The following is a 22,696-nucleotide window of genomic DNA, read 5'->3' as shown; positions in this document are numbered from 1 at the left end:
AGTCGTCAATGCAGAATGACTCAGTCCCTGCAGGTTCTGAATAAGGTTCTAAAATCACCACCCATGGTTTTCCTGCACTTTGAAGTGACAGAACAAATGACAGACGAGATGGGCACTGTCCCCTGGGTCCACAGTGGATGATACATAAACATCTCCCAACAATAACATCCTCGTCTAAAAACAACCGAGATGAGGATGTTATTTCTGGGGTTTGCTTGTACATTTTAGGTAGTAAGCATTTGTGCACCTGTGGGCAGACCTAACGCCAGCATGACGTGTGGGGTTTTTGGTGTTTTTTTTTTGCTCAGTTGATTGACAAACTTGGTGATGCTACCTCCATGCCATGCTCTGTTCTAAGGGCACGAACATGAACCCAACTCTCAGGTAAAAACTCTCTTGGAGCAAAAATTGGGAACTAGTGAGAGGAGCCATAAAAGACATAGATGAGAAGGTTAAAGGGGAGAGCATTTGGGCAGTGTCCCAGGAGGTGACATTGGAGATGAAAGGTGAAAAGGGGATTGTGGGTCAGCAGTCAGGAGGGAAGTGCATCCCACGTCCAAGGTGCACAGGGGGAAGGGCCCAACACTATGGAAGAGCAACATGACCGGCAGCCCTGGGGTTGTGCAACAATGCTTTGCTGGCACCAGGGAGTGTCACAGCCTGTAGGCGACTGTGCTGAGTTCAGGGCCCCCAGTCAACTCATACTCAAGCCAGTCCACCAGCCCACCTTCGGGGCTCTGCCTGCCTGTCTCGTTCATCCACACCTTTGCCCAGACATTAAGTGTCCATTCATGTTCCCATCTCTGCTGCTCATTATGGGTGGGATAACGCGGACAGGTTGAACAGACAGAGTGAGTCAGGAGAAAAGACCTTGGGCTTGGTGTGGGACAACTTGAAGTATGCATGGATTTCAAAAATTCAGCTTGCACCAAGATAAACTTAGAGTTTAACTCCGTGTTCCACGATCTTCTTGAAGAGACCTTATCTTTTCAGGGAATCCAGGTAGGTATATCCCAAGGCACTGGTTTTCTTTTCTCTTTAAACTATTTCAGAGGTAGAGAGACAGCAAAGAGAGTGCGCGAGAGACAGAGCTCCATCCACTGGCTCATTCTCCAAATGCCGTCAGCTGGGGCTGTGGTGGGGTCAGAGCTAGGAACAACCCAGGTGTCCCACATGGGTGGCAGGGACTCAATTCCTTCAGCCATCACATAAGCTTCCAGGTTTGCCCTGGCGGGAAGCTGTGAAGTCAGGTGTTGGAGGTGGGTATCAAACGCAGGCACCCTGATGTAGGACACAGATGACTTTGCCAGCTGTGAGTTTTGACTCAAGAAGACATGGAGGTCACGGATATGCATTTGGGAGTCATCAGAGAATTAAAGCAAACAACCCACCCCCACCTACCCCTGCCTGGTTCTCTCCTGCACTTCTTCCTCCTCTGCTGGTCAAAGCACGGGTTCCCAGCCCCTCCCACTGGTTACGGTGTACCAGCGCTCCTCCCCTCTCCTGAGTCCTAAACTTTCTCTTTCCCATTGGATCAACCCCATCAGGAACCCCAACGTGTTATATGTAAAAAGCTAAAGCAAACTTAGGACTCCCATTGCCTTTCCAGTTAGCTCTCCCACCTCTCTGCACCTCTTGCCACTGACTGTTCGAGTCTCTCGACTTTCCATCCTCACTTCTCTCCTCCCAGCTTCTTGGTTTTGCCCCAGTGGCACCAGAACCCCTCTTCCCATGGTTGATGGTGGCTTCCATGTGGCCGGCCCCACGAGTTCTCATGTTATCTTTGCCTTAGCCCCACAAGCACTGTACCTGGTCCTAAGACACCACACGCTCCAGTGGAACCTCCCATCCTTATTGCTGCTCCTCCTTAGTCTCTTTGGTTCAGCCTCATCTTCCTGACCCTATCCCAAGGCTCAGTCTTTGGGCCTCTTTTCTGTCCTTCTTTCTTCTTTTAAAAGATTTTATTTATTTATTTTGGAGGTAGAGAGAGAGAGAGAGAGAGAGAGAGAGAGAGAGTCTTCCATCCACTGGTTCACTGCCCAGATGGCCACAACAGCCACAGCTGAGCTGATTTGAAGCCAGGAGCCAGGAGCTTCTTCTGGGCCTCCCACGCAGGTACAGGGGCCCAAGCACTTGGGCCATCATCTACTGTTTTCCCAGGCCATAGCAGAGAGCTGGATCAGAAGAGGAGTAGCCGGGACTCGAACTGGCACCCATATGGGATGCCAGCACCGCAGGCAGAGGCTTAGCCCACTGAGCCACAGTGCCGGGCCCTGGCCTTCTTTTCTAAAGTCTACTTGATTTCTCTATTTGAAGTCTGCTGGGTGTCTTGAATTTAACATACTCCAAAATGAGCCCTGGATGTTCTCGCCTAAATCAGACAGTTGCACTGTCTTTCCCACCCCAGCGGATGACCAATCTACTCTTTCAAGGTGCTCAAGAGAAAAAGCTTGGTGTTGAGAATGACGTAAGAAAAACGACAGGGGAGCAGCCTCAAGCTCCCCTGACCCCAAACGTCGGAAAACAAGCAGCAACCATTAGAGCCGACCTTGTCAGAACTCCAGAAAATTGCCAAAGAGTCACAGGAACAACTGAATGTTGCATCAAAAAAGAGGCAACTTCAAAACTGTGGGTGCTGGGGCCCGGGGTGGGGACAGGAGCAAGGAGGTATTGTTGAATGGGTGCAGAGTTTGTCTGGGTTGATGGAAAAGTTCTGGAAATGGTTCGTGGTGATGGTTGCACAACAGTGTGAATGTACTGCACTGTGCACTTAAAAATAGCCAAGATGGAAAATTCTGCTATGTGTATTTTACGATTAAAAAATAAGACAGAAAAAAAAAAAAAAAAAAAAAAAACCCTGTAGGAAAACTTTGTGGGATTTTCCCTAGCCTTGGCACTACTTCCTGGCTTGGTAGCCATCTTGAAAATGCCAGTCCACATTGCCCGCGCCCCTGGTTCTGGAAGGGGCAGAGCAGACTTGATTGTATTTGCAGGTCACCGTAGGTCTGTCCCAGCGTGTCTCTGGGCTACTGGAAGGAGCGGCCATCGCTCTCATCCCGAGCTCAGGACCCACCTGGGCCAGGAAAGCAGCAGCCTTATCGGGCTGACAAACAACCTGCAGATGCCCGAGGCCAAAGATCTTGGCTGAGACAAAGTGGAGACCCCCTAAGGCCTGGGAGAAGAAGCAAGGGAAGAGCTCCTTGGAGAAATGAGGGCCCAGCCGAGCATCCTGGCACCAGGGCTCACATGGAGGAGACGCAAGCGTGCCTCTCAGGCTGCTGCCGGGCTCAGCGGAAGTCTGGGCAAGTGCTGGCACAGGTGGGCGCACAGGGGCATTCTGCAAGGGCACGGAGAGCTATGGCTGTCCATCTGTCTGTCTGCTGAGCTCCTGGCATTCTAGAAAACCTGTCCAACCTTAGCTGAACTCAAACAGCGCCCACGTGTGCAAAGGATTACAACCTATGAGAAAAGAACCAGGAAAAGCCACCAGATAAATGCACTGTGACAACTTTCAACAAACGAAGAAAAAAATAATCTAGGGGGTGCTTTAAATGAAAAGAGGGCAGAGGCACAAAAATAATTCTACATGTTATTGGGGACATAATGTAAATAGGTTTAAATGATGACCACATCAAGGGGAGAAGGACAAAGCTGTATAGGAGCCAAGTGCTTGTCACTCAAGTTGCTATCAATTCAAACCAGATTGCTAGAGATTTAGGATGCTCAGTATAATCCCCATGGCAACCACAAAGGAAGTATATATTTTAAAAATATACACAAAGAATATTAGAAGGGTATTACAACTTTTTACTACATGAGGCTGGCACTGTGGTGTAGTGGGTTAAGCCTCTGCCTGCAGTGCTGGCATCCCATATGGGCACTGGTTCGACTCCCAGCTGCTCCACTTCCCATCCAGCTCCCTGCTAATGTGCCTGGGAAAGCAGCAGAGGATGACCCAAGTCCTTGGGCCCCTGCACCCACATGGGTCTCACCCAATGTGGGAGACCCGGAGGACCTCCTAGCTTTGGATTGGCCCAACTCCAGCTGTTGTGGTCATTTGGGGAGTGAACCAGTGGATGGAAGACCTCTCTTTCTGTCTCTCCCTCTATTTGTCTGTAACTCTGCCTCTCAAATAAATAAATAAATAAATATTTAAAAAAAAAAACATTTTATTACAAAAAATCAACTAAACACAAAAGATAGCAATAATAGAGGAAATGAGGGATAAGACGACATGGAAAACAAAGAGCAAATTGCCCAAGTCTTTCCCCATCAGTAATATACTAAATATAAGTGAACTGAACTCCAATCCCAAAGCAGAGATTGGCAGAATGGATCTAAACCAGCAGGCTGGGCGTCAGCTTCCTGCTAATGGCCATCGCGGGAGGCAGCAGATGTTGGCTCCAGCACTCGGGTCCCTGCCGCCCACGTGGGAGAGCCATTGAGTCCCTGGCTCTCAGCTTCACCCCAGCTGTTGCAGACATATGGGGAGGGAACCAGCACAATGAGCTCTGTCTCTGTCCCACAAATAAAATAAGTAAATAGACAGAAACCATGATCCAATATGCTGCCCACGAAAGACTTGCTTTAGACTCAAAGATACAATTAGAGTGTAAGTGAAGGGATGGAAAAAGTCCACACAAATGATAAAAAGAGAGCTGGCACGGCTATACTAATATCAGAAAAGTAGACTTTATGCCAAAAATTGCTTCAAGAGACAAAAAGAATATATAGTATTAGAGGGATATATTCACCGAGAAGACGTAACAATTATAAATACAGATGGCCTCTGCGTTACCATGGTTTCATTTCACGATTTTGTTGACTTTACAATGGTACAAAAGTACTTCTAGTAGGAAGCACACTTCAACCTTTGATTTCTGAACTTTCCTAAGCTAGCAGCATGTGGCACAACACTCTCAGAATTCTGGGCAGTGGCGGTGACAAAGCTCCCAGACCTCGCAATCACGGGGCTCAACAGCTGACACTCTCTAGGGTACCAGAATACTAAGCTGTGGTGTCTGGGAGGCCAGCTACAGGGAGTGCACTCCCAGCTCATGATGTCTTCTACTCATGCTGACACTCCATCATAGGTTGAGGGGCATCTGTATATAGGCACCAGACAACAGAGTCCCCAGCTATAGGAAGTTCACACATATTGATGGGATTAAAGGGAGAAGCAGTTCTGTAGTGATGGAGATTTGTGGAGATTTCAAGACACCGCTTTCAGTAATGGACAGAACCTCTAGACAGACGGACAAGGGAAGAGAGGACTTGAATGACACCCTGTGTGAACTAGATTAGGAAACTTACATGGAACACTCCAGCCACAATAATAGAATGCACATTCTGCTCAATGCACATGCGACATTCTCCAGACACAGTGTATGACTCACCACAAATTAAGTCGCAGTAACTCTGAAAAGACTGAAAGCTTACAAAGTATCTCCTCTGACCACAATGAAAAGATAGAGATCAACAGAAGGAAAATTGAAAAATTCACAGACATGGAAATTAAACACACTCAAACAATGTATGGGTCAAGGAAGAAATCACAAGGGAAACTAGAAATATCTGTTGATGAATGAAAAAAAAAAAAAAACCCAAAATGTGTGGGTTCAGCAAAAGCAGTGGGAAATTTATGGCCATAAATGCTTACGTTAAAAAAAAGAAGATTTCAAATCAGTAAACTTTACACCTTGAGAAGCTAGAAAAAGAAAAAAGTCTAAACCCAGAGGTAGCAAATGGAAGGAAATATAAAGAATAGAGTGGAAACAAGTGAAAGAACAGAAAAATGGCAAAATCACTGGAATCAAAGCTTGGTTCTTTGGAAAGATCAGCAAAATTGATAGCACTTTAGCTAGACTGACCATGAAAAATTAAAAAAAGCCACAAATAACTGGAACCAGGAATGAAAGGAAGCACATTATTACCAAGCTTACAGAAATAAAAAGGATACCAAAAATACTGTAAACAATTATATAACAACAAATTAGATTACCTAGATGAAATGGGTACATTTCTAGAAGCAAACTACCTAAACTGAATACTAAGGAATAGAGAGACCGGTAGGAAGTAGGGGCTGACGGCCATCCAGAACCTTCCAGCAAGGGCAAGTCCAAGCTCAGGTGGCTCCAATGCCAAGCCTTCAACTGTTTCAAAAAATAGAATTTATTTATTCTATGAAGCCAGTATTGCCCTGGTCCCACAGCCATACGAAGACAGCACAAGCAAAGGAAGTCACAGGCCAATACCCCTTAGGATTACAGAGGCAAACATCCCCAACAAAAACCAGCACCTGGCCCCAGCAGCGTATTAGGAGAGTTATATACCATCACCAAGAGAGATGTGCCCCAGGATGACCCAACATAGAAAATGAATACCCATGAATAGAACAAAGGGAAAGCCCACATGATCATACCAATTAAAAAAAAAAAAAAAAGAGGTGATAAAAGCCAACATCCTTTCATGAACACTGGGAAACTTAGGGCTGGCTTCCTGTTCCCTCTCCCCTTACATCCTTCTACTCCTCTCTCCTCACTCATTCTCATCTTCTCTCACTGTTCTCCACACTGCCCTTCAGGCATGCCAACCACACATCGCAGGGCCTCTGCACTTGCTGTCCCCGCCTCCTGGGATACCCTCCATGCGAACATGCACCTGGCCAGTTCTGTCACTTCCTAGTCACTTTCCCAGTAAACCTTCCTAGTCTACCCTGTCTAAACGCTCACTCACACATCTGAGAATTTCATTTCCCCCTTCACAATTTTTTTCTTATTATCACTAAGAGACCACAGATTTTTTTATTTATATTTATTGCCTGCTTAGAATTTTAGCAATACAGGGAAAGGACTTTGTACTATTTTGTTCACTGCTGTCTCTCCAGTAGCTAGAACAGGGTATTAGTCAGCTTTTCATGTCTACAACAAAATGCCAGACAGAAGGTAACTTGATCAGGAGAAAGGGTTTGGTTGGCTCACAGCAAACGACCAGGCAGGCTCGGCTGGCTCGGCTTCTGCTGGCTGCGCTCTTGCTGAGTCCCACAGCGACACAGAGCAGCCACCACACGGCAAGGGGTAAACACACACGTGTCTGGGTGGTCTCTCACAAAGCCACCAGGATTTAATCACGGGGTTCCAGCCTAATGACCCCAGGTGGTCCAATCACTTCTCAAAGGCCTCACCTACAGATCCCATCATTGGTTTAAGTACCCACCCTCTTACTAACACTGAGACTTTGGGGGACCAAATCTCTAACATGGACCCTGGAGGGACACACAACATCCACATATCCAGACCACAGCCAAGTGAGACCCAGGAGCTCAAGGGATATGATCGGGCATCACCTACCGGTGGGATCTGTGCAGAGACGTGTGCCATCAGGCCCGGATGGGACAGCTCAATCACTGGGTATAATCTAGAACAATCTAGAACACGCTGCTAGTCTTTGACCAAACGTCATCACGGCCTATATTCAATGACTCACTCGACCCTTTCGGAAGCTGATGCTCTCGCGGAGACGGAAGCCCCAGAAGGCCATGGCATGAGTGTTGAGAACACACACTGGTGAGTACAGCAGGTGAGGAAACAGCACTTGATCCCCGTGGAGGACTCAACAGGAGTACGACTGATGGAGAGGAATGAGACAGTGAGTCTCATCGAGATTATTAGTGACCTCATTAACCTCCTTTTTTTTTTTTTTTTTTTTTTTTAAAGCAAACTTGACTATTGAGCCTGAGATTCAATTCAATGATCTAAGAGAAAAAGAACTGAGAAATCTCAGTGCCTACCACTTCAGGCTGAAAAGTAGTTTTTCAAGTGACTGCCTAGAAGTCAACAGTTCAAGGAAAGCTGCCACACTGCAGGGGACTGCAAAGGGCCCCTCCCCCTGCGCCAGGACGCCCAGGAGGAAGGGGGTAACTTCTCACAGTAAGACAGGTGTCCCTCCTCAGACTGAGGATCCTCGGGCACGTAAGGGACGCACAGGACAGACGCATGCATTTCTCCCAAACGTGGGAGGCAGCCAGCAGTGGGCGGGATGAGTCCTCAGTAGAGGACCTGCAGTCTTCACAAAGGAGGGGAACTGAACTTTTGAGGAATGAGTGAGACTCTCAGAGGCAGAGCATAAAGTGGGTGGGGGGCAGGTGAGCAGTAGGTCAGGGTAGTGAGGTGGAATATGAATCTAAAGTGTGGGTTGAGACCTTAGCTAAGAGCCTTAAATGCCAGACTCAGACTACTGCAATAGGGAACCACTGAAGATGTCTGTAAAAGCGACATAAGGATATGAGACTGACATAAATAATGACATTCTAAAGAACCAATGCTACTCCAAATACTACGCAATGGTATTACTTCACTTTCCACTGTCCTTAGGATAGTCTCACATCTGCTTCATAACCCGCAAGATCCATACAGCCACTCTGCTGCCACCACACGGCCACAGCGGCCGATTCCAAGTCCCCCTCCTCTTTGCACCCCTGAGGGAAGCCCTCCCCAACCTCCCATGCATTTGCTATCATAGTACTGTATGTGTCCCCAGCTCGACTCACGATTTAACCCATTTCATTCTCATTCTCTGATTAACACGACTCCTTTCCCAGGTGGGAAGCTCTGCGGAACATGGAGCTTTCACCCCTGGCTGGTGACTCTATCCCCAGCGTGCACACACAGAGAGTCCCGAAAACTATTTATTGCAAGGAGGAGAGAGAAAAGGCAGGGCAGCTCTTGCTCCAGTGGAAGCCTGCTGATGTATCAGCCTTTCCCAAGGACTCAGATAATGCAGTTCTCCAACTTGACCCTCTGCTGTTACAAGCCATGCAGAGCCCGGCCAAGCTCACCAAGCCTTGACTGCCTTTTTTTCTTCCCCCTTAAAGCAAGCCTGTGCTTTCAGTGAGTGGATGTGGGAGCATCGAGGGCATCTCCTCCCCGCTACAAACCCGATCTTACCATGTTTCAATTCTTCTTTTCCGTATATAGGTCATCAAGTCTCGCCAACTTACAGTCTTGCAAAGCTGTCACCATCCTTTCTGGGAAAGGTCTCACTCCACTTCCTCTTACATGGGATTTGTGACACATAATTGAACTAAGACAAAACCACCTGACTTGAGCACCTCTGCGTGAAGGTGCCTGAGGCTGACGAACACACAGGTTACGGCTCCTCCGGCCCCACAGTGGCCAGTCCTGTTTGGTGGCACCAGCACGACGCTACTGGCAGCTAGTCGGGGCACTGTGGTGCATCCTGCGCCTCCCCTGAGGCCCCAGTGTTCTCTTTCTAAAGTGAGAGTGGCCTAACTCCTGGACTCAGAAGCTACTGAGCACGCACCCGGGTCTCGCATTACACAGGCACTGGGCGCCTGCTCTTCACGACGCTTCTGCGGGGTTAGAAACCGTCACCCTGTATTATGGGAAAACCACCTTGGACAGGAAATAGAAATGGATTTAAAGAGCAAGTTTTCAACTCGAAAGCTACAGTGCTAAGAATGTTCAGCAACTGCCATATTAAAGAGGAAGGACCAGACTCAGACTCAAAGGGTGATGAATTCATTGGCAGAGAGCAGATTGCTTTTCTAAGAGTAGTAACATTTCCTGTACTTCCAAAGTTCTCAATTTAAATAAAGAAAAAAGAAACTAGTTCAATTGAAAAATGGGTAAAAGGCCTGACTAGGTATTTCTTCAAAAGTAGATGAGGGTACTGCAAAAAGTTTGGGGGGAGGGGATGCGGTGCTACGGCATAGAGGGTAAAGCCGCCGCAGGGGCGCCAGCTCGAGCCCCAGCTGCTGCACTTCTGATTCAGCTCTCTGCTATGGCCTGGGAAAGCAGTAGAAGATGGTCCAAGTCCTTGGGCCCCTGCACCCACGTGGGAGGCCTGGAAGAGGCTCCTGGCTCGGATCGGCCCAGCTCCAGCTGTTGCAATGATTTGGGGAGTGAACCAAAGGATGGAAGACCTTTCTCTCTCTGCCTCTACCTCTCTGTAATTCTGCCTTTCAAAAAAAAAATCTTAAGTATGTGGGAAATGGAACTAAAAAATTTTTTTAAAGTTGATATCCACACATAGTTTTTTTGGTATATATTTTCAATGAAATATTGGAAGACCCCTCAAATGTACGGATTTCAACATTTCTGCACCAAAATGAATTTAACTTTTAATTCCATTTTCCACAAACTTTTCAAAGTAGCCTCATACTATCAGCCAACCTGGACAGGAAAAGCCGTTCATTGTAAGTCACCAGCAGAATCATAGCAAGGTACCACTTTACACACTAGGGTGCTACAATCAGAAAGACAAAAAGTGGGGCCGGTGCCACAGCTCACTAGGCTAATCCTCCGCCTGTGGCGCTGGCACCCCGAGTTCTAGTCGTCGGGGTGCCAGATTCTGTCCCGGTTGCTCCTCTTCCAGTCCAGCTCTCTCCTGTGGCCTGGGAGTGCAGTGGAGGATGGCCCAAGTGCTTGGGCCCTGCACCCGCATGGGAGACCAGGAAGAAGCACCTGCCTCCTGGCTTCCATAGCGGCTATTTAGGGGGTGAACCAATGGAAGGAAGACCTTTCTCTCTGTCTCTCTGTCTCACTAACTCTGCTGGTCCAAAAAAAAAGACAGACAAAAAGTGGAGAAACTGCAGCCCGCGCGTGCTGCTGGCAGAAACGGAACACGTGTCTCTGCTGTGGAACACGGGCTGCCAGTTCCCTACAAAGCTGTCCGCAGTTACTGTGTGACAGTGATCGCACTCCTACCTAGGCACACACCCTTGAAAAGTTAAACCTCATGTAAAACTTGTGCCCAAGTATTCATAGCAGCATTATTCACAATAGCTTGAAATAATGCGAAAGCTCATCAACTGATGAATGGATTAAAAAAATTGGGACAAACTATGTGATGGGATGGCCCTAAAGAAAGGGGGCAGGCATTGGGCCTGGCAGTTAAGGTGCCTGCATCTTGATGTCCCTGCGTTCAAGTCCTGCCTCCAGTTCGTGACTCCCCTTTCCCACTAATGCAGACTTTGGAAGGCAGCAGAGATGGCTCAAGTAACTGGGTTCCTGCTTCCCACAGGGGAGACCAGGCGGAGTCCCTGGCTCTTGGCTTTGGCCTCAGCCCATCCCCGAACACTGAAGGCACTTGGGAGTGGACTAGTTGGTGGGAGCTCTATCTCTCTGCCTTCCAAATAAACTTTTTTTTTTTTTTGACAGGCAGAGTGGACAGTGAGAGAGACAGAGAGAAAGGTCTTCCTTTGCCGTTGGTTCACCCTCCAATGGCCGCCGCGGCCGATGCGCTGCGGCCGGCGCACCGCGCTGATCCGATCGCAGGAGCCAGGTACTTATCCTGGTCTCCCATGGGGTGCAGGGCCCAAGCACTTGGGCCATCCTCCACTGCACTCCCTGGCCACAGCAGAGAGCTGGCCTGGAAGAGGGGCAACCAGGACAGAATCCGACGCCCCGACTGGGACTAGAACGCGGTGTGCTGGCGCCGCAAGGCGGAGGATTAGCCTAGTGAGCCGTGGCGCCGGCCTAAATATAACATGTTTTAAAAAGAATGAAAGCACTGATCTGTGCTCCAACATAGATTTAACGTGAAAACATTAAGCAAAGTTAATGCAGTCAGTCACCATATATGGAAGGATTCCATTTATATGACATGTACAGAACAGGCAAATCCATGGAGACAGAAGACAGATTAGAGGCGGCCTAGAGCTGGAGTGGAAGTGGGCTTTCAGAGGTACAGGGTTTCTCCTGTACCAGGGCTGATGGGAATGTCCCAACACTGACTGTGGCAATGGGTTGCCTGTCTCTGAGAATATACTAAAAACCTCGCAACTGCATGGTTCAACTAGGTGAGTTGTATGGCATGTGGATTTATCAGTAACGTTGTCATTTCTAGGTTCTCCAAGTTCATCATAAACTGCATCTGCAATCTCAGCACTCTTTAACATTTGCTTCACACCGGAGTTCCCTTATCACAGCTTACCCGTTGTGGGGACTCTCCTAATGCTGGATCATTTGCATTGGAACCTCGGCATATCCATCACAGCGACTGCTCCAAAGCACTTTCAGCTTATCTTACTTACACATTGAAAATACTAATAGCTCTACTGCACTAGGAATTTTATAAAAGAGTGTTTGGAGATCCACATCATCATTTATCCACATAATCAAGAAACCTAAGAGTCACTCTTGTTTTTTCCTTCTTTCATCCTTTATAACCATTTCTCAGCAGGAGGCCCTGTTTATAAATTCCACAGAAGCAGGGTTTTCTGTTTGTTCACTATGGTGTGCCCAGTGCTTAGAACAGTAATTGGAAAACAGAAGGTGCTCAATTAATATTTTTTGAATACAAAAAAATTCATGCTCTATTTGGAATTAACACCTGTAAAACAAAAAATTTTTTTAAAAAATGGGATGAGCGTTTGGCCTAGTAGTTAAGAAGTCACTGGGATGGGTGCACGCGGTTGTGGAGTGCGTGGGTGTGAGTGCGGTGTCCGCTCTTGATTCACACTGCCTGCCACTGTGCACCTCAGGAGGCAGCAGGTGACGCCTGAAGTGGCTGGGTCCCTGCTACTCACACAGGAGATGCGCACTGAGCTCTCAGATCCTGACGGTGACCTGCCCACCTCTGGCTGTGGGCAGCTAGGGAGTGAATCAGTGGATGGCAGCACTACCTTGCTCTCCCTCTCCCTGCCTTCTAAAAAAAAGAAAGAAAAGCAAGTTTAAATCATTCACTGCATAATTTGTTAATACATAATACTTTTTCAAAAAAACAAAGAGTACAGTGGTTTCCTTCGCCATTCCAGTGGCTGCAACATGTTAAGGCTAAATTTTCAAAGGGACACAGGTATAGGCTATGCTCCCAGTATATGTAGAACATAATTTTATTCAAATTTGCTCTCATTACCTGATCCATGAATATTTAAAAGAGACTTTATTTTATAAAAACTTACATATGTAAGTAATGGATCGACCATAAACAGAGGGCTTAACCTGGAATACACAGGTAGGCTTAGGGGCTCGTGAACCCCTAAAACTGTATTCTCTAACATGTATACTGGCATGTTTATCTTTTTGGTGAGAGAGTTCATAGTTTAATCAGAGTTTCAAATAAGTCTATGACCCAAGAGAAGATTAAAAAAATGACCTAGCTAGAAACAGTCACAAAGCTTTTAAACATGAATTTGTACAATAAAATAATACCCAACAGCTCCATCTATGGGTAAGTCACTATCACCCAGTAGAAACGCTGGCAACCACCAATGATCGGTGCATCTTACAAATGCTTGTGTTTAAATCTTCAGTGTCACTCTAGTGGACATTTATTAGAGTATCACAGCTTTCTTCTCTGGATGTAGATGCAAAAATCAGGAGACTGTTGATGAATTACTTACAGTACTTCAGCACCAAAAAATTGGGCAGTTATGCTGATATACGTATGTACAGTTCAACATCTGTCAGTCTTAAAATGCTTATTTATAGTGAAATCTATATAAAACCGTTAAAAACTTGTCTATTTACACTTTTAAAAATGGAAAGTCTAGTTTCCTTTGCCACAACTTGCAGAGCTCACTCCTACCCCCCCACCCTTTGCCCTTCACTTGGGAGAGACGGCGCTCACAGGACCAAAACATATTGCTTAAACAAACTGTGTCCTAACAAGGTAGAATGCTGAAAAACATTACATTTGGAACTGTAAATGAACTTTTTATACATTTCAAGGGGCTTAAACCAAAGCATGTCAACGTTATTTGCAAAATCTCAGTCCAACATGAATGTGCAATTTCAATGTTAAGAAAGCATCATATGAACGAATAATCTTTCCTCCTTAACATAACTGAACATTTCCTTTGGGCCAGAAAATGTTTCTTTTCCTCTGCTTCACAGTGAAACATTTTCTAGTAAGTTTTCCTACACGAAGGGATGAGAAAGACGGGAGGTGGAGAGGGTAGATGCTCCTGGTTTACAAGGAATCTGTCAGAAGGCACACGGCCTGTTGTGAAATGTTCACACTTAAATAAATAGAGGACCAGTGTGTGGCCTGGAGCACAAAGGACAACAACACAATAAATTAGCACACAACTGAGGAGAATACACAGCACAGCGCCCGGACAGCACTTCCCACTGAGCAGGGACCTCATCGCCACCATCCAACAGGATCCTTTAATGCCAGTATTTTCTAGCTATTTATAAGCTGAGCAAATGTAAAATGTGAACCAATTCAACACTTCCAGGGATTTGCAAAAAACATACAAGATTCTTTAAAAAAAAAAAACAAAAACAAAAACAAAAAACCTGTTCTTGTCACATCATTTCAAAATACAAACTATTCACATTCGCCTTTTGTGATGGCATTCTGCTCAGTGGAAACCAGCTGAGGAACATTCGCAGGAAAAGTCTCTCCATTGCCAAACAGAACTGTTCCATCGGCCCCGGTCCCACAGAGAAAGAATATCAGCTTTTAAGTCACTGTAGATGTGCATCTTTTTCTTTTGCCTTTTTTTTTTCTTTTTCTATTTTATTTTTTTAAAAAAGTACATTCCCCTGTGAGTTTTGTCTTGTTTTAAAATGCTGCTCCTGCAGCAATATCTTGTTGAAACACTACCATTTCAGGGTCCACAGCCCAAGTATGAGCAAAGTGCTTTTTTAGACATCAAGATATGCGATTCCCTGGACACTTGGTAACCAAGCAGGTTTTAAAGTGCACACTCCTGTGGCCAAAACACTAGGACCGTTCAGCAGAACTCTGAGAGGGGCTGGGCTCCGTTCCATCCTCCGTGCTACTGTCTATGTCCTGCTCCATCGCTGTCTCGTCGTCATCCAGCTGCTGACTGGTGAAGTTGTTGAGCTCGAGAAGCCCACTGGGCTCCACGACCACGTTGGAGCTGGAGTGACAAGGAATAGCGTACTGGGGGATGGCCTGGAAGAGAAGACACAGGAGAGCCTCTTTATGGTAAGAAAGGGAAAGCGAAGGACTTCCCCCAGTAACACCAAGGAAGGGAAAAGAAAACGGACACTGATGGGAAGACGACATGCCAGGCACTCTGCTGGGGACTTCTACACAGGACACCTCACTTACTCCCTATGACAGCAGCCACTGGGAAACTGCTACTCCCGGCTTACAAATAGGACACCGAGAGGGTGAGGAATGAATCAAGGTCACACAATTGGTCAGGGTTAAAGCTGGTATTCAAACCCAAGTCTAGTCAACTAAAAGTGACCTTTCTAACCCTTTATGGCTACTTTTAACAAAGGAGGCTACTTAACTCAGGAGACAGACTTGTAATAGTATTTTCATTTGATCATTCAGCAAATTTATATGTAAGCGTTGCCCAAATTTTTCTTTTTCTGATCTACAAGATGATTAATTTGCTGACATCACAGAATGTTTTAAGCCTCTTGGTGGTTCAAAGGGGAAGTGATTTGCAGTGATCCATATTGAAAATCAGAGCAGTAAAGGCACTGAGGAACAACCGAGGCTAAAACTTGCCATTTAAACCATGAACACCCAGCAAATGAGCAGCCAGTGTGGGCCTCAGCACCTACTGGGAGTGACGTTAGGGGCACTCTGCCTTGTTAAATTCCTTACCATGGCTCCAGTCTCATGCCAAACTCACTTGTACCTTAGGGCATTTGCACTTGCCTGTCCCTCTTCCGGGAATACTTTGCAAGGCTGGCCCTACCCTATCATCTGCATCTCAGCACAAATACTTACAGAAGCCTTCCTTCCCCAGCCCAAAGTAGTATTACACCCTACATGTATATTACACTGCTTCGTTCCCTTCCTCGTGGTTATCATCTGCTTGGTAAATTGCTTTCACCCTTGAAACTTAAGCTTTAAGACAGTACCAACAGAACTCAGATCTTGATTATCTTAGTCATTGTTGATGCCCAGAACCCTGAAGAAGGGCTGAGATGCTCACTAAATAGTTGATAACACGAATGCTACATTGTTAAAAACCTCAGAACAAAGTTGAATGTCAGCACTTTGTAAACACACCTGACCAAAATAATCTTTTACTGGGGAGGAGGTGAAAATTTAATTATACCATTGCCAAGAAAAACACAGATGCCCAGGCATTGATTTGAGGGTAGTGGAGTTTTGTTTGTTTCTCCCCAACTTTCATATAGTTGAGTATTATGAAAAAGTATTAGATGGGGTAAAAAGACCTAGATTTTCATTCAGCTCTGGCTCTGACTTGCTGTGGGTTTCTTAAGCAAGTCACTCCACTTTTTTAGCCTTAGCTTAATCTTATAACATCAATTAGTTAAATGAGATATGCTCTAAAGATTCTTCCAGTTCTAAGAATCTATGAATTCTCTGTCAAGATAGAAGAATATATCCATCTTGTTTATTACCCAACCTCAGCACTTAGTACAATGCCTGGAACATGGCAGTTAAATAACACACATGGAATGAATGAGTGAAAGAATGAATGAAATACAGATGTTCTATTTACTCAAAACAATACTTTTCATCCTAAGTATTTCATATCAAGCACACTGAATTTTTATAGAATATTCTTCAGGGAATCAAAGCCCTTCAGTGTTCCCCCACTCATTCCCACAGGTATTTTACTGAATCAGGAAAATCAGCAATTTAGATGAAAGTTAAAAACAAACGGTAAGAACTGAAAGTATTCTAACAGTACACTAGAGAGGCGTAGAACAACGGGAGTCAGCTGTATGGAGTGTTGCTCTGGTTCAGACGCCTGACCAGGCGCTTCACAGACATTTGCTCACTTCATCTTCAATACCACCCTGTGAGACAGCTGTTACTGTCTCCATTTCACGGGTAAAGAAACAAGCACAGAGGTAAACTCAGCTGCCTAAAGCCTGTTACCTGCTGTTACGGAATGATTGTAAGTGGAAATCAAAATCAAGGAATCTCTTACTCCAAAACCTTGGTTCTTATCATTCTGCTGCCTCCCTCTGACACAGCACTCCCAGCACATGGGACGTGCTACAAGTTCGCTCCGACTTCTGCACAGAACCCGTTTATTAGCTACCATCCTGGATTCAAAGCAAATTACATCCTCACTCCCGTTCATAATACAGAAAAATACTTTCCAAATAAGCTATCCAAAATAATCTTTAATTCACTGAGAATACCAATCTAAATCCCTAGTAGCCACAGTGAATTTGAGTAAAAATGGTCACCTATTAGACAATCCCTATGAGTCAGGTACTGTGCCAGGTGCTTAATTTCATGTCACCCTTACCTCAATCCTATAAAGCAGGCATTTCTTGTTCCCATCAGTGATGAGGAAACTAAGGCAGGGTGAAGTTAAGCAGCCTTGCCCAAAGCCACACAGCCAGGGAACCACTCACTTTCCCTCGTACCCTACCTCTTCAGGGCAAAATTTTACAAATCACAACAAATTCTTCTGTCCATAATTATTTAATTCACTACCATTTGTTTTTGCAGAAGGAAACAAATTACTGGAATAGTTCGATGGCTATTTCTACTTGCCTTTCTACATTTCCTCACAATTAAATCTAGCTGAACTGGGTTAACACTGGTTTACAATAAGAACTTTCAAGTCAGACCACAATGAACTTATGGCAAACCCTAGGCTCTCCATATTTCAATAAATCCAAATTCTCAGTTAACTAAGTTATGCTGTCCTGATACTTTTCAAAGTACCAGTTTAGCAAGAAAAAAAAAAAAAAAGAGACAAAATGTCAAAAAAAAAAAAAAAAAAAAACCAACAAAATATCAATGGGGGTTAGGGGACAGAGAGGAAGAGAGAGAGAGAGAAAAAAAAAACACAATTCCCAAAGGCTAGCCTAGACTCAGTAACTCTTCAACCTGGTCTATCATGTGTGATGACAGATGACTTTTAGAATGAAAGGAATGTGAGGCGTAGGAAGATCTATGGATATTTCCACTATGGATACTTCCATTATGTTAAACTAGCCTGTACTTACCAAGGTGTGACAATAACCATAACAGGATTTTTAAAATAGCAATTGAAACAAAAAGCCAAGTGTATGGTTAATCCTAAATTACACAATTAAATTACTTAGAAATATCCCCACAGAACATGTTTCTCCAAACATTCCAATTAATTGAGGTTTGATTGTTCTAAGAACCACAAATTTAGATCAAGAACAGAACTGTTTTTCCAAGGAGAGTCCCTGTGCAATTCAGTTATATTCCAAGATTCTTCGACCAAAGACTGAGAAGCCCAAAATTTGAACCCAGGAAACTGCTAGTGTTCCGGGCTGACTTGCTGAGTCAGCACACTGGCAGGTATGGCTCGCATCTTAAAAATCAAGCTGACACACGGGCTCAGGGCCCTCCACTGCCTCTACAGTGTGCTGTGTGACAACATCCATCAATTTTCTGATTCTCCTCCAGAAAATAAATAAATTTGCTTATCTGTAATAAGTATTAAGGCAAATTTGTCGTACGCTGTCTCAAAGATAATCTCTGTGTCTTCTTGCCATCTTGGCTTCACTCTTCCTGTGACATCCCCAAATATACCAAACCCACAACCCCCAAGGTGCCCATGATTTCTCATTTTCCTTTCGATTCTTACCTGGATGATAATTTCTGCGGGGCTCTCTTCAGCTTTCTTTTGGCCTACATTCTGAATACGCATGAACTGGCCTGTCGGAGGCACTCCTGGTGCATCGATTTTCCTTGTCGTTAGGGGAGGGCCAACAGCAGATGGACTTGAACAGGACTCTCTACATTTCTGTTGCTGGGGAGTGGAATTCGCCATCCCTGCCACCACCATGTGGGTGGAGGGTAATGATCCTGTTTCACCAGTGAGCATGCTAGTGGCAAGAACTTTCTTTGGGGGATCCACTACCATATGCTCTACATTTGTATCAATCTGAGCTTCCATCAAAGACATTTTCAAAATGTCTGACACTGCTGTCTTCTCAGAGGCCTGAATGGGAGATATGCTTGTAACTGGTGCTGTCAGCTTAGGCACGGAGCTGCCACCAGTTATCTTTGTAACTGTGGGAGGCTGGCGCCCCTCAAAAGTTATCTTTGTAACAGAGGATCCTTGGGTTATAATTGGCTGCTCCACCTGAAAATAAATTGGGGTTGTGTGTGTTATAGCTACATCTCTTTGAAGAAACCTAATCCAACACCCCAGACAGCATGGCAAAAGAAACATTCGTGCAGTATACTAGGGCAGTAGACTAGGGAGGCATTTTGAAGCTCAGTGCTCCAGTAAGAGGGCTGGATGGGAAGGACCTGGTTACTTTTAAGGAACCTAGGGAAAGAGAAGGGTTGAAAGAACCTTTGTTCAGCCGGCCAAGGTTTATAGCAATAAAGGAAAAACAGAGTCCCAGCAGCCTAGTTTTCCTTTAGGATTTATATCCCCACACAGTATATCTTCAACCTGGCTCAAGTTATGTCATATAATCTTCAACTTTTTAAAATAAAAAGCTTTTGTTTCGATCTTTTGCTTCAAAATACATTTATACAAACATATTCTCTCTAAATATGCATTTACGGTATACACATACACACATATATCACTCAAGTCACTGATTTTTCTAAAATAATTTTTCTTCCAAAAATCTACATAATTCCTCGGCAATCTAGAACATAAATTTAGAAGATAAATGATGCATTAACTAGATGGCGATGATGGAAACTACAAAGGAAGATGTCAATAAAGTTCCTTAAAATACTGCGATTTACTTAAGTCTCATTGCCACAGAAACAGAGAGTTCACAGGCATTGAAATAAATATTTTATACTTAAAAAAAACGTAACTCGGGGATTTCGCTTCTACATACTGTCGGTCAATGCTGAAGTGATTTCATTAAAAACTGCCTGGAAAATCAAGTTCTGAGCGCTACGCTTTTTTTCCTCCTAGGTTAATGCGTGCATTTCTTCCCTAAGGTCAACCTTCTGACGGGGCAAAGTAACCCCAGCGTAATGAGGCTTTTGGGTTTCCTCTTGCCAGGAGAAAGCACCGCTATCATGAAAGGGCCGTGATGTTCTCATTTTTTTTCCGTGAACAGAGAAGTTTAACTTTGCATGCTATCAATATTCCGTTACCTGGCTTGCCGGCTGTTTCTCTGACGAAGCTGGGAGCGACATTTGGCTCTGGGGGGTTTGGGGTTGCACGTAGATTTTTGGTTGGTTCGGAGCCTGCTGCAGTTTAGGGAGCTGCTGCGTGGTTTTCACTGCCAGCACCTGTACTACAGTTTGCGGGGGCTGTGCCATTAAGGTAGGAAGCTGCCTGTCTTTGGCCACCATGGGATGCTGTGTGTGCTGTACATCTGGCTTGGGCTGTGCTTGTTCTTGCTGGAGAGGGGTGAGTTTTTGATGCCTGATGGAAAGCTGGGGCATTTGCGGGAGTTTGTGCTGGAGCTGGTCTGCCTGCAGGTGGATGGTCTGCTTCTGTTTAGTCTGGAAGCACTGCAGAGTTTTCACTTGCAGCTGAGTCTGTTCCAGCTGGGGCTGGCTAAGTTTCTGCTGTTTAGCTGACTGTGACTGAGTCAGGGCAGATCGGTAAAACAGACCTGTCTGAGGGTCTAAAGTGTCCATCTCTTCAACCTCGCCCTCCTCAGTTCCAAGTTCCTCGCTGTGTTTGGTAAAAGCAGTGTGACTGCTTAATGCCTAAGTAAAAAAGGCACAAAGTAAGAATGAAATAAGAAAAACACCTACATTGCTACATTTTCCTCAAACTGGAAAAGACTTGTTTAAGAGATTCAGTCAACACTTTTTAAAAGCGCCTAAAAAGACCAAGAAACCTAAAAGGGGCTTTTAGATAGAAACTTGTAATCTCAACCCTTAGACACTAATACTTCAAACACTGGTCTACTCACTACTACAGGGCCCAGATCTCACAGATTAGAGGAATACGGTGGCTCTCCAAGCACAGCCCAACACAGAAAGAGAAGAGAAGGGCTCCCTGGCTCAGGAATTAGCTGCCCCAGCTCTGCAGGAGACGCCGACCTGTCTAAAGCAAGAACGCCGCTACCAAGGAGTGAAGTGGCCAGAAAAAAGCTGCCGGTCAGAGAGGCCCCCTGTGGCCATGTCTGGAAGCTGAGGGGTGTTGTCTCTGAGACACGCCCACCCAAGACCCCATAGAGGGCCTCCCTGGCAGGTGGTGGTGGGCCTGCAGGCTTCACCAAGGTCTGCGGGAACCACCACTCTCTCAATTACTCCTCCCAGGCCTGTGGCTCAGATTCCAACATCCTCTACCCCCACCCCAGCTTCCTAGAGACCTGGCTCCCAGGAGGGAAGGAGACTGGGGAGGTGACCGTTGGGAGGGAGACTGCTTGGTGTCAGTTCTAACAGTGGGAGGAGGAGGCGCCATCAGGCCAGCCTGTCTGACCTCTGAGGGGTCATGAGAAAGGTCAAGGTCAGGACCTGCCAGGTAAGGGCCAGACTCCAGGCTGAGACCTGTCACCCAGCAAAACATCGGCCCAGCTGGCTTCCCTCAGTGACACAGTAAGATCTGTGCTATCTCCATCCTTCCCACTGCCTCAAAACTTCCCCATTCTGAGAGTTAGCTAGAATCCTCCTCTACTGCATGATGATTTTACACATACAGGTTTTTAAGTCAACATTTCTTCACCTTTCAGACGGTGTGCCTACAGCTGCGCCTACAGCTGGTCCAAAGGCTACCAGCTGAGTGATGGTGATTTACGTTACTACTGAAGAGTAAGTCACGCGTAAATCTGCTATCCAGACTATAAGTATACAACAGAGGCAGTTCACTTTGGGCTTACGTCCTGCTCTGCCACCTGGGGCAAGTTACTTAACTTCAGTGAGCTTGGGTTTCCTCACTTGTAAAGTAGGGATAATGCACCCACCTTGAGGATCAGGGTGAGAATGAAACAAGTTAACGTACTTAAAGCTCAAAGCACAGTATCTGACATAAAACCAGCTCATACACATATTCTTCTTTTTCCCTATCCCCCAGATATTAAAACAGATACTTCTGTTTTGTACTAGCTCATTCTCCTTCCTGAGGAATCTCCTCCTCCCTAGTGGGTCACATCAAGTTAAAGAAGCCAAATATTCATTTTCCTACTTATTCATAATGTTCCCATGAGAATTCATTATAAAAGCAAGAAAACCAACCAAACAAAACAAACCTAGCAGCAAATAGCTATTTTCTTTGCACTTCTTTTTTACTCTGATGACAAATTATTCGAAAAGAACAAAATACACAGAAATGGTGACCAATTCTGATGTCATTAGATTCATTCTAAACAGCCCCACCCTCTTGAAATGCTAGCAGTTCACAAAAAATTAAAGAATATGGTTTCTTAATTATTTTCTGCTATTAAGACCCTCAATTCATTTCCTCTACTCCTCACAGATGAAAGAATTAAACAAACAATCAACAATTCAGTTATTTCTCCTCTTAAAATAGGAGATGAAACTGAATCTTATTTCCGAACTGAGGCTCTAGAGAAAAGCAGAAACAGAAGAGACACAACCTGCTGCATGATGTGGGTGATGGCGCCGGGAGAAGCCGCTGGGATGGACTTCACCACCACGGACGTCTGCGTCGCGGTCTGCGACTGGGCTACGTGCTGGAGCAGGGTCCGCTGGGGCTGCGAGGGCTGCTGGGGCTGGGAGCGGTGGCTGACTGAAAACAGAAGAGGTGCTCATATTTCTCTGGAAACTGCGACAACATCTGTAACCAGCAGTCATTCTAAATCAACGGCTGTGAGCCTGCACCACAAAGCGCGGTGTTCTGAGCCAAGGGGCCAAAGATGGAAACCTGCCC

General features: G+C 45.5%; 1 protein-coding gene across 40 annotated transcripts in view; it reads right to left on the bottom strand.

Moving 5' to 3' along the window:
• Positions 1–12,840: 12,840 nt before the first annotated feature.
• The window catches only part of EMSY (EMSY transcriptional repressor, BRCA2 interacting), a 92,648-nt gene continuing 82,792 nt past the window's right edge, over positions 12,841–22,696 (bottom strand). For 33 of the 40 annotated variants that reach the window (XM_051822186.2, XM_051822193.2, XM_002708683.5 and 30 more), the window contains 4 exons: positions 22,404–22,555; positions 20,005–20,568; positions 18,518–19,018; positions 12,841–14,892 (listed from right to left, as the gene is read on the bottom strand). In XM_051822186.2, coding sequence (XP_051678146.1) covers positions 14,698–14,892; positions 18,518–19,018; positions 20,005–20,568; positions 22,404–22,555 — 1,412 coding nt within the window. In that variant the 3' untranslated portion in view covers positions 12,841–14,697. Of the gene's footprint in view, positions 14,893–18,517; positions 19,208–20,004; positions 20,569–22,403; positions 22,556–22,696 lie in introns of all 40 variants that reach the window. The other 7 variants (XM_051822236.2, XM_070075718.1, XM_070075719.1 and 4 more) reach the window with 3 other exon arrangements.

The sequence above is a fragment of the Oryctolagus cuniculus genome, chromosome 1 (assembly GCF_964237555.1).
Source record: "Oryctolagus cuniculus chromosome 1, mOryCun1.1, whole genome shotgun sequence".
NCBI classification, from domain to species: domain Eukaryota; kingdom Metazoa; phylum Chordata; class Mammalia; order Lagomorpha; family Leporidae; genus Oryctolagus; species Oryctolagus cuniculus.
This window is presented reverse-complemented; position numbering and strand designations above follow the sequence as displayed.